The sequence below is a fragment of the Anguilla anguilla genome, chromosome 6, assembly GCF_013347855.1.
Source record: "Anguilla anguilla isolate fAngAng1 chromosome 6, fAngAng1.pri, whole genome shotgun sequence".
Taxonomy (NCBI): Eukaryota; Metazoa; Chordata; class Actinopteri; order Anguilliformes; family Anguillidae; genus Anguilla; species Anguilla anguilla.
This window is the reverse complement of record NC_049206.1, coordinates 54,262,861-54,274,939: the sequence shown is the minus strand read 5'-3', so window position 1 is coordinate 54,274,939 and position 12,079 is coordinate 54,262,861. Positions and strand designations below refer to the sequence as shown.

The 12,079-nt window shown below is 52.5% G+C and overlaps 1 protein-coding gene across 1 annotated transcript in view; it reads right to left on the bottom strand.

The window, feature by feature from the left end:
* The window catches only part of ift172 (intraflagellar transport 172), a 36,114-nt gene that overhangs the window by 11,591 nt on the left and 12,444 nt on the right, over nt 1-12,079 (bottom strand). Inside the window, exons 22-34 of the mRNA XM_035423355.1 lie at nt 11,456-11,704; nt 10,835-10,913; nt 10,139-10,259; nt 9,154-9,298; nt 7,559-7,648; nt 6,227-6,324; nt 5,059-5,194; nt 4,823-4,939; nt 3,932-4,074; nt 3,340-3,433; nt 3,045-3,109; nt 2,348-2,528; nt 743-852 (exon numbers count right to left, since the gene is read on the bottom strand). Of these exons, the coding sequence (XP_035279246.1) occupies nt 743-852; nt 2,348-2,528; nt 3,045-3,109; nt 3,340-3,433; nt 3,932-4,074; nt 4,823-4,939; nt 5,059-5,194; nt 6,227-6,324; nt 7,559-7,648; nt 9,154-9,298; nt 10,139-10,259; nt 10,835-10,913; nt 11,456-11,704 (1,628 nt within the window). The remainder of the gene's footprint in view (nt 1-742; nt 853-2,347; nt 2,529-3,044; nt 3,110-3,339; nt 3,434-3,931; nt 4,075-4,822; nt 4,940-5,058; nt 5,195-6,226; nt 6,325-7,558; nt 7,649-9,153; nt 9,299-10,138; nt 10,260-10,834; nt 10,914-11,455; nt 11,705-12,079) is intronic.

Sequence of the window (12,079 nt, the reverse complement as noted above, 5' to 3'; positions counted from 1 at the left end):
TACACGTGTCAGAGAGTTCAGCACCTCGCAGCCTGCGGAGGGCGCCACCCAACCTCAACACTGCGCCAAAATCAGTCTCTTTGATGTTTTCCCAAAAGTCATTAAAAACGGGGAAATCATCAGCGGAGGCCGGCTCGCCATGCACCCGCGCACTAATGAGACTCGCGTGGCGGATTCAATTCAGGGTGAAAAAAAAGAGGCTTTTTTTAATGAAGGAGGAACAGAATGTGCGCAGATTTCGCTGGTGCAGCACGATCAGTCTGCCAACGCTGCAGCTAGCATTCACCCTCACAGCCCTCTATACACTACTATACTACACTGCACTATACTTCACTATACTATACTACACTATACAGCACTGCACTATACTATACTACACAGCACTATACTTCACTATACTACACTGCACTATACTTCACTATACTATACTATACTTCACTATACTATACTACACTGCACTATACTTCACTATACTGTACTACACTATACTGCACTGCACTATAATACACTGCACTATACTACACTATACTTCACTATACTGCACTATACTACACTACACTGGACTATACTATATTACAGTACACTATACTATACTATACAGCACCGTGCTATACTTCTCTACACTATACTATACTGTACTACACTACACTTTACTATACCATACTATGCTGCAAGTCCTATAAATGGCATATGAGGTCGTGTATGTTGCTGAGGGCCTCGGGGGCGAGGCGGTGTCTCTCACCGGGTGCCCTTCTTGGCCGTCTCCTTCTCGTACTCGTCCTGCAGGGCCCCCAGCTTGTTGGGGACGTACTCCTTGCAAATGCGTATGGCGTCGCTCCACATCTCTGCGTCCTGCGACAGAGAAATCACTTCCTGTGACCCGAATCCACCAGAGCCCCTCCTCCTGCCCTCACCAGCTCTCTTACACCCCCAAAACTCTCCTATAAAACTCTCCTATACTCCAAAAAGCTCTCTTACACCCCCACAGCTCTCCTATAGCCCCCAAAGTTCTCCTATCCCCCCAAAAACGCAAGTTTCAAAACAATGACTTTACATATGCCTCATGACCAGAGGTGGATAGTCCAGGGGTCGGAAGTCCTTCAGTGTGTTTTTCTCCACCCATGAGCTCAGCCAACTGATTTAACTAATTAGTTCTACCTCCTGCCTGAAGGATTGTGCTAATTAGCAAATCCAGGCGAGTGGAACAAAGCACTGCGGAGGACTTTTACTTTCTGAACCTGGACTTTCCACCTCTGCTTACTGTATGACCAAAACTTGGGCCTAGAGCAGTGGTAACCAACCCTGTTCCTGGAGATCCACCATCCTGCAGGCTTCCATTTCAGCTCTAATTTGGCGCACCTGACTCTACTAATTATCAGCCCAACAAGACTCTCTAGCTGCTGAATGAGATGTGCAGTGTTAGGTTTAGAGGGAACTCTACTGTGAGAATGTACTATTAATTCAGTAGGGAGTACTCATAGTGTTTGGCCTGAGAAGACACGGATGGTGATTGGGTGACTCAGGCGCGTGCGGGTCCCGCCCTCCCACCTGTGGAGACGGTGCCTCGGCATTTAATTGAATCCGGAGGTGAGCCTTCCAACAATTCCGAGTCGCGCCCGTCCTCCAGATTAAATCAGGACAAGGACAACCGTCTCTCATCCCCGGGTAATTCATGCTAACGCGCCTTTCAACTGTCTGAAAGATGACTTCACTCTTTCTGTCTGTGAACATTTCATAACTCGGTTTATATTCCCATGGCTTTGCTTCCTGTCTTTGGTTGCAGACATCATGAAGTTTACCAGTTTAATGATACCAGGATTATTACAATGATATTTAGATTTTTAACCCACACTAGTAATTCTATATCTATGCTCTGAGTCACTTATTAATTAATGTCACAGACACGCAACAAGATTTTACCCATTTCCCATGTCCTCACTCTATTATACCGTTATCTATTTTATCTACAACACCCCCCAACCCACCCCACCAAGTGCAATATGGACACCAAATTTCTGAAGTACCTACTTTAGACCCTATTCTGTATATCACTGTCCAATACCATCTGCTGCTAACTTGTATCACACCATTACAATTAAACCAAGTCATTTGCACTGACTTCTCCTGTTGCTCTGAACTACTCAATGATCAGTTTTACTAAGATTTATATCTGTGAATCGAACGCAGTGTATTGCATACTCAATTTCGTTGTACTGGTACGATGTCAGTAAAAGAAGTGAAGTGAACTGAATGAATCCTTGACCCGTGGGACCCCCCCTCACAGCCCCTTCCAGCCCCCCAGGCTGCGTGTGTCCCGCGCGGCTCGCTCGCTCGCCCGCTCGCTCACTTTGTAGTACTTGACGGCGAGCTCGGGCCTCTGTGCCCGCAGCAGGAAGGCCTCGGCCTTCTGGAAGTCTCTCTGGTCGAAGCAGAACTTGGCCTGGCCCAGCAGCACCTCGGGCACGCTGTCCGGGTCGTGGGCCTCCGCCACCCTCTCCGCGCTGCTCCAGTCCTGGTTGTGGAAGTACCTGCGGGGGGGGCGGGGGGGGCGGGGGGGGGGGGGGGGGGGTGGAGGGGGGGAGAGGTTGAGGCGAAACTCAGCGGCGCAGAACAGCCACGGCGTCACTCGCCTCACGGCACGCGAGCGCTACGTTTATGAGCGACGCACGGCGAACGCTCGGGGGCCTGACAGAGCACGGGCACCTTCCCCCCCCCCCCCCACACCCAAAGCCCTCCCACGGGGCCCCCACACGGACAGAGCGGTCCGTGTGCACGACTGCACAGTCAGGGCGCACAGGAAGTTGTGGGGGGGAGTCCCGCCTCCTTCTAAAAGCGGTGTCCGTTAAAAAGCCCCGAAGCCTGTTATGGGCGAGACGGCGCTGCCAGCTGTGCTCTGTGGCCCCGTGGCCCCGCGGCTCTGTGGCCCCGCGGCTCTGTGGCCCCGCGGCTCTGTGGCTCTGTGGCCCCGTGGCCCCGCGGCTCTGTGGCCCTGCGGCTCTGTGGCTCTGTGGCCCCGCGGCTCTGTGGCCCTCCGTCCTACTCACATCAGCACCGCCTCCTTCGGCTTCCCCGCTTTGAGGAACTCCGCCTCGGCCTCCGCAAACTTGCCCTGGGGGGAAAATAAAAAAAGAAGGAAAACAAAACCTGGTCGTGACTGCGGGCCGATTAATAATGCAAGCGTGACATTCAGAGACCAAGGAGGCGGTTATGCAACCGCGCTGATTTTGGACGGCGTTAACAACGAGAGAAAAACAAACGCTTGGACCGTGTGAAGAGGGTAAAGCGTCCAGAGAGAGGCGAGGCCGTCTCGGGCCCGGCGTGGGTAAAAGGGGGACGCACCTCGTCCTCCAGGAACATGGCGCTCTTCAGGTGGATGTCGGGGATCTTGTTCTTGGCGGACAGCCTCGCCAGCTCGAAGGCGAAGTCGAAGGCGCTGAAAGTGGACGGGAGACGCCAGGATTCAGCGAGGGGGTGTGGCCTCGTCTCCCTAACGACGGGCTCTCAGCACTGGCCCTGCATTCCAGGACATGATCCCCGCCCGCCCATTCCTTTAACTGCCAACCTATCAGAGTGGCCTGTCCCTGAGTCATTAGCATACCTACTCTAATCAGTGGTCACATTTCACATCAGTTCACTCCACTGCTTGGGATGATTCCACTTCAATTCAGTAAAATCTGTGAAATAATGTCACAGTTCATGAATTGAACTGAACTGAATTGTGAATTTTCTGAATTGAAATGGAATTGTCCCTGACCCCTGACCCTGGTTCAGTCTCTCTCTCCTCACTGGCTCATCCAGTCTAATCACGGCTCTGCAAGCCCCTAAGGACCATCAGCACCCCCCGCAGGCCTCTTCCTGTTTCAGTCAGCCAGCCAGCAGGGGGCGCTGCTCTGAAACCCATTCGGTACACGCAGACACGGCGTGGGCTCACCAGTTGTCGGCGGCGAAGTCGATGGCGGTCTCCAGCAGGCCGAACTTGTTGAGCAGTTTGACGGCGGCCTCTCCTCCCAGGCTCTTGGCCCACAGGTACGCCACCTGCTTGTGGGCGCTGGCTCCCCCGTGACTTTTGGCCACCTGCCACACACACACACACACACACACACACACACACACGCGCGCGCACGGGGAGGGGGGGGGGGGCAGAACAGACGGGCTGATAAAACACGCCGTCGCCGCCTCGCCCGGTCCACTCAACACATGCTGAGAGAGAGAGAGGGTGTGTGTGTGTGTGTGTGTGTGTGTGTTTGTGTGTGTGTGTGTGTGTGTGTGTGTGTGTGTGCGTGTGTATGCATGTTTTAAATTTGTCACGTCCCTTTCACTTTCTGTTGGTGCCAGCCTATGCCACCCAGGAAGTGTGTGCACACATGCGTGTGTGTGTGTTTGTGTGTGTGTTTTTGTATATGTGTATATGTATGCGTGTGTATGTGCATGTTTTCAATTTGTCACCTCCCTTTCACTTTCTGTTGGTGCCAGCCTATGCCACCCAGGAAGTGTGTACACACGTACACGTGTGTGTGTGTCTGTGTGCTTCTGTATGTCACTTTGTGTGAGTGCCAGTCGATGCCAGCCAGACGTGTCTGTGTGAGTCAGCGGGTAGTTTAACTGCATAAATAACGGTATAGGAAAGAAAAGGTTGGATTTTTCAAATATGCAGGCTGCACTCTGGCTGTGTCAGGACTGAGCGAGAGCACGTCAGCTGCAAGAATGTTTTTAAGCACACACACACCGTGCACTGCTCCTTTTTCCCTCCACAGCCCCACCACCCCCCCGCCCTTTGAGAACCACTGCCCTTCGGAGTACCTTCCCAGCCTGAGACACGTACCCTGTAGGCCTCCTCCCACATGGTGTTGTTTCGGTACATGTTGACCGCGGCCTTCCAGTCCTGGCCCTCCATGTAGTGGTACTCCGCCTCCTGGAACCGGGACTCCCCCTCCAGCTCCTGTGAAGCAGAACGCCCGTCAGACTCCAGACCACGCCCCCCTTTACACATCATAGGTCACGTGACCCAACGGCCTCCTCCTTTCCCCCCTCCTAACCCCCCCCCCCCCACCTCCTCACCTTGGCCAAGTGCAGGTGCGTCTCGGTCAGCAGGTCTTTGTGGTGCTTGGCCACCAGGCGGATCATGTCGTCGTACATCTTGTTCTTCTTGTACATGGTGATGGCCAGGTCTGCCTCGTCTACTGTGGCAAAGAGCCTGAAGACATTTTGGGCAAACGCGCCCTGGTTATCAACAGAGGCAATGGTCCCTGCTCCCTTTGAGGCAGCTCCGATGTATCCAAATGGATCAAAACTTAATTGGGTGCCAAGGGTTTCCTCCCAAAAAATGATCCAGTTGACTTCGTAATACAATCACCATGCTAACAAGCTCATCCAACTGCAGCTTGGATTTTTTGTTCTCTGGGGGGGGGGGGGGGGGGTCCTGCAAGCACTTGCTAAGGACACTGAGGATCGTTTACCTCAATGCACCAAGCACCCGCTACGTCAAAAGCACTGAGAAGCTTGAGAAACCCCTGATCCGTCCAACCCAAACCCTTCACTAGAAACTTCTCCCCCCCCCCCCCCCCAAAGTGCACCCTGACCGCAGCAGCCTTATCACAGGGCGCTGGCGTCTCCCTGGCGTCTCCCTGGCGTCTCCCTGGCGTCTCCCTGGCCCTCCCGTCGGCGCTGGTGCTCGTTCGGCCGGGGTCCACCGCCGTATTGTGAGCGGGCTGCATTCAGAGCCCCGGAGCACAACGAAACGCATCCGCCAAAGTCCAATTAGCGCCTGACTCTCCCCCCCCCCCCCCCCCCCCCCCCCCCCCAGAAAGCCGCCGGTTTTAATCTTTCCGGCGGCCGCAGACGCCTGCGCCGACAACAGCAAGGACGACCGCGGAGACAGGGAGGCACAAAGCCGGCCGCGACTTCCTCTGCTGCTGTTTTTAGACGCGAACCTCACAGACCTGGCTCGTCACTATACTGCAGACTGTAAAGTAAAGTAAACTATAAACAAAACTAAACTAAAAACTAAACTAAGCAAGAAAATTAAACTAAACTTCACCCACCCACGTCTATCAAGCTGAAGATTCTCCACAAGGGGGCGCTATTCGCGCTCATGGTGCTTGGCGTCAATGACACGGTAGGTCCTTGTTTTTTTTCATGCATGTCCTTGAGACGCGCGGCCGGGTGAAAAAGTGGGTGGGTGTGGAAAGGAAAGAGGAGGAAGAAAGCGAGCGTGTCTGTTCTTCACCTCTCGGCCTCCTTGAGCTTGCCCTCCTTCTCCAGCTCCTGGGCCTTGCTGACGTACAGCGCGGAGACGTCCTCCTGGCTCATGCACTTCGCCGCCAACTGCGGAGCAAAGGTCACACAGTGAGCGCCCGCCTCAAATCTCTCTCTCTGTCTGTCTCTGTGTGTCTCTCTCAAACTCTCTCTCTCTCTCTGTCTGTCTCTGTGTGTCTCTCTCAAACTCTCTCTCTCTTTCTCTGTCTGTCTCTGTGTGTCTCTCTCAAACTCTCTCTCTCTCTCTCTGTCTGTCTCTGTGTGTCTCTCTCAAACTCTCTCTCTCTCTCTGTCTGTCTCTGTGTGTCTCTCTCAAACTCTCTCTCTCTCTCTCTGTCTGTCTCTGTGTGTCTCTCTCAAACTCTCTCTCTCTCTCTCTGTCTGTCTCTGTGTGTCTTACTCAAACTCTCTCTCTCTCTGTCTGTCTCTGTGTGTCTCTCTCAAACTCTCTCTCTCTGTCTCTGTCTGTCTCTGTGTGTCTCTCGCCCCCCCTCTCTCTTTCTCTCTCTGTGTCTCTCGCCCCCCCTTTCTCTGTCTGTCTCTGTGTGTCTCTCTCGAACTCTCTCTCTCTGTGTCTGTCTCTCAACTCTCCCTCAGTCAAATTCTAATTCAAATTCAAAATGCTTTATTGGCATGAAATACACTTGTACTTATTGCCAAAGCGTACACATAGAAACAGGAATAGGAAACATGAAATACAAACAACATTGTGGAAACGACAACAATGCAATCAACAGTGTGGCAATGGCCACAGCGAGTAGGCTATACAACAACAACAATAACAATAATAATAAAAAAATAATTATAATTATAATAGTCTCTCTATCTCTCTCTCAACTCTCTGTCTCTCTCTATCTCTCTCTCATTCTCTCTGCCTCTCTCTCTCATACTCTCAACTTTCTGTCTGTCTCTCTCTCTGTCTCTCTCTCTCTCCCCCTCTGCCTCGCTCTCTCTCTCGCTCTCTCTCATCTCTCTCTCCCTCTCTCACTCCGTCTGTCTCTCCCCGTCTCTCTCCCCATCCCCCCATCCCTCCATCTCCGCCCCACTCACAAAAAACGTCCGTTAGCAAACGGCAGCTGAGCTAGTTCTCCTCGTGCCGGCGAACGACTCAAACAGGTTTTCAACATTTTAACCACGAGACTTTAAGACACGCCAGACAGCGCACGCCAGACTTCACCAGGCGCTATTCTTCTGAGGCCTAAAGAAATCCGACTGGCAAGACATCCGGAGATCAATGGCGGCAGTCTGGACCGGAGTCAAAGCGGTTTTTTTCTCAAAGAGAAGAAGGCTTCAGAAACAGTACCTTGTGCGCCTGCTCCCAGCGGCCGGCCCCAGTGTACATATCAATGGCGTCTTTGATATGATCGCCCTTCACAAACAGCCGCTCCGCAACCTAGGGTTTGAAAGAAACAGATGCTGCCATTCGTGTTGCTTTTTTTCTTTTTCTCCTTTTCTTTTTCTACACCTGAATTCTCCGTCGCGGCGAAGCACGGGATACATCGCACATTTAAAGCAAACGTGTCCGTTAATATCCCAGCACACATTCTCACACCGCCCAGCTTCCCTCAGAAGAAGGTGGGTGAATCTGTAGGCCTGAAAGAGAGCGAGGAAAAGTGAAGCAAAACTTTTTTTTTTGCTGTCATCAGTGTAATAAGGCCCCCTAGAAAAGGTGTGATAAAACAGGTACTCCATTGAACGTGCAATTACAAATGCAGGAACCTGATTGGTCCGTACGTGACCGTGTGCCACCAGGTACAAATACGCATGGCGATAAACACATTGTGATTTGCCGTTGTGATCCTGCGTCCCCAGTGGTAAAACCACAGTGTGCGCACGCTGAGGGTTTCAGACACCGAGCCCGTGAGAGCAAGGCCAAGGCAGACAGAACCATGATAAAAGGCCGCTCGATTGCGGATCCAAAATGGACGCACGCATTAGCCGCGGCCTCCCCTTAAGGAATGCACAATACATTTCATTCGCACCTTTTCATTACAATATGCTAAGTAGCCTGTTATTAGCGAGGCTGTGTAATAGCCTACGTGAATGAGCCTTTTCAGTCTCCAGTGGCTTTTTCTACCCATTGACTGGATGAGTCGTGCGGCTCGAGGTCCTCTGGTGTCCCTGGCTATTAATGACTTCACAGTACAATGATTACACATTATAACGTGTTTATTTATCTTTTCGTTTACAGTCATGCATATTTATACCTGGTGCAAATGTACGTTCAGCACGGGAAACAGCCATTTATACAATTAAGTGCAATTACTGTTATTTCAGTGACGCTGATGGCAGTTTCGCGAGTCCAAATGTGTTTTGCTTCTTCTCCACTGACGTTAAAACACACACTCATTTTTCCCGGTGTTTTACTCTTTATCGACTACCTTTCACAGTCGTTTCCCACTTTCTCATCTTCCGAAAGAAAGCCTTTTCAGAATGCACACTCAGGACCGAGTGTTATGGATTTGTGGAGAAACGGCCTTCTGAGGTTTGGCAGCCCATCGTTTTAGAAAATGTTTTCCCGAGAAGGGGAGGAGAAGCATGAGGAGCATGGCGCACCTCCACCTCCCCCCCCCCGCATCCAGTCTCTGCCTCCACCCACACCTCCACCCATGCCTCTGCCTCCACCCCCACCTCCACCCATATCCTCATCTTCATCCGCACCTCCCGCCTCCACCTGCACCTCCACCCATTCCTCTGCCTCCACCCCCACCCCCACCCATATCCTCATCTTCATCTGCGCCTCCCGCCTCCACCCACACCTCCACCCATATCCTCATCTTCACCCGCGCCTCCCGCCTCCACCCACACCCCCACCCATGCCTCCGCCTCCACCCCCACCCCCACCCACTCCTCCACCTCCACCCCCACCTCCCCCCACGCCCCACCCCCCGCACTTACCTCGTACTCCTGCACGGACGCGTAGTGCTGGGCGATCCTCAGGTAGTACTTCCCACCGGCCCGGTCCTCCTGCAGCTCCAGGATGTGCACCGCCTTCTTCCACTGGCGGGCACCGATGGCCGCCTCGATGGCCTTCGAGGAGCACCTGCCGCAGCGCCGTGACGAGAGAAAAAAACAAATAACAACATGTCACCCACAGAGGGGAGGGGGGAGAAAAACTACAGGGAAACCAGGAGCCCTAAATACCCTCAGAGGGAAACCAGGAGCCCTAAATACCCCCAGAGGGAAACCAGGAGCCCTAAATACCCTCAGAGGGAAACCAGGAGCCCCAAATACCCTCAGACCCTCAGAGGCACAAAAGCCAGAATGGCCGGAGTGTATTTTTTATTTTTAAAAAGGCCTTTGCTGTTGAGTTCCATCTGAAGGAAGTTTGGGGGGCCCCCCCGGGGCTCGGCGCCTGCCCGAGACGTCGGGCGTGCGGCCGGATTAGTCAGGGTCTGCGGCGCCCAGCGATCAGCGTGACTAAGTGAAGTGTATCGGACGGGGCTTTGAGGAAGACTGAGCTTTGTCGAGGCTCAGCTAGGCGGTGAAAATGCAGAGCGCTATCTAAAGAAGACCTCTCCCCCTCGGGGACAGGGTCCTCCACCTCCTAATGAACAGCGCCTCTATTTGATTACCCAGGAAATTAGTATTCATTCTGCACCGAGCAAGCCCTGCTCCACTCTGCTCTCTCTCTCTCTCTCGCTCGCTCGCTCTAAAATTCAAATTCAAATTGATTTGCTTTTTTGGCAAAGTTTGCAGTAGGCTTGTGCAGTTTGAATCACGTGTGCGTACACACACGCTCATAGACACACACACGCACACGCATATACACACACACACACGCTCACAGGCACATGCACGCACACGCACGCACACATATACACACACACACACACACTCACAGGCACACACACGCACACACATACACACGCTCAGTGCTCACCCTGCTTCAATGTAGTGGTTGATGGCTGCATCCATCTGCTTTTGCTGGACCAGGTAGTCGCCCCACGCCTCCTCCAGCTTCACCACGTCTCCGGGGAAGGCAACGCGAGCCAGCTCCACAGCTTCAGAACACAACACAGACCAGCGCGTTAACCCACAGCTTCAGAACACAACACAGACCAGCGCATTAACCCACAGCTTCAGAACACAACACAGACCAGCGCGTTAATCCACAGCTTCAGAACACAACACAGACCAGCGCGTTAACCCACAGATTCAGAACACAACACAGACCAGCGTATTAACCCTAACGCTTCTGACCAATAACACCACACCCTCACCATATACTCTCCACACAACTACTGGCTGACAAAATGGTGGCGGCTGAGGCAAGCTTCTCCCCTCCACTGTAAAGAATGCTGACACAGCATCTGTTGTTACTTATAATGAACGTGTCTGTTGAGTTTTCAGTGCACTGAATATGACACCTCAGTCTGTTTCCCAGCCTTGTTTCTGTGACGGCACACTTTTTTTATAATCAAATAATTCCACGGCACACCATTGTCCCATCCATCACTTCGTCACAAAATGTCACACACAATGTTAATTTGTGGTGACGTCTGAAAATCTTCTGAAGGCACACTAGCGTGCCACGGCACGGCGGTTGAAATATGGCGTGACGTCGGAGCGCGCTCACCTTTCCGGAAGGCGTTCCCCTTGCGGAAGCAGTCCAGGGCTCGCTGGTGATTCCGGATCTTCTCAAACAGGTCCCCGGCCTGCGAGTTTCAGAGAGAGAAGACTCAAGCTTTAGCGTTGGAGTGAATGCAGAACAGGAAGCAGCTGCAGCCGCAGAGGAAGAGAGGGAGGACACACTACCGTTCCTCACAGATACATGCGTAATTAAACCTGGAGACACCTGCCTTCCAAGGCTCTGGGTAAGATCTTCATTTTTAAAAAGTTTTTTTATTATTTTCATTTTTGCAGCAGACAGAGCTCAGAACGGCACTAAGAGTTGGTACAGGCTCATCTGCAGGTCGTTGAAGTATCATTAACGCTGCACGTCCAAGCAAACTATTTTTCCCTGATTTACAGCTCGGCAGTGATGGTGTTCAGGGTTGGGATTGATCCCATTTCAATTCTGTCAATTCAAGGAATTAACTGAAATTTACTTCACAAATTGTAAAAAAAAATGCCTATAATGTTCTATGAGGCTCTTTTACGAACTGAAAAGAAATGTAAATGACCCCCAGCCCGGGCTTCGTTACATAAGCGAGGATGATGATGACGGAGGCAGCAGCCCTTCTCCAGTCCCTCTCACCCGCTCGTAGAACTCGCCCTTGATGAGGGCCGAGGCGATCCTGTTGACCACGTCGCCGTTGGAGACCAGCTCGTCGCGGCCGATGACGAGCCGCGCGGCCTTGGCCGGGAGCCCCGCCTTCAGGTACAGGTTGACCGCGCCCAGGTGGTCGCCCTCGCCCTCCTTCACCTCCCCCGCCTTCTCGTCCTGATTGGTCTCCATCAGCCACTGGTAGTAACTGCGCCGCAGGTTGTCCAGTTCGGGGTGCCCCTGTCAGAACCGCACACGCAGGTTTTTCGGTGTGGCATAACGGTTAGGAGTCTAGGCTTGGAACTCTCAGACTGCACGTTCAAATCCCAACTGTCACACTGCCCTTGTGCCCCTGAGTGGTGCTCAGCCTGATCTGCTTCGGTAAATTCCCAGCTGCGAGAATAGACAGCCTGCTGAAGATACTGTATAAAGGCATCTGCTAAACAAATAAATCATGTTAACTAGTACTGCACAGCAGAGCTGGAAAATCCAGGTCCAGAAAGTAAAAATCCTCCCCAGTATTTTGTTCCAACCACCTGGATTTGCTAATTAGCACAGATCCTCAGCCAGGAGGTACAAACTAATTACTGAAATCAGCTGGCTGAGCTGAATGAA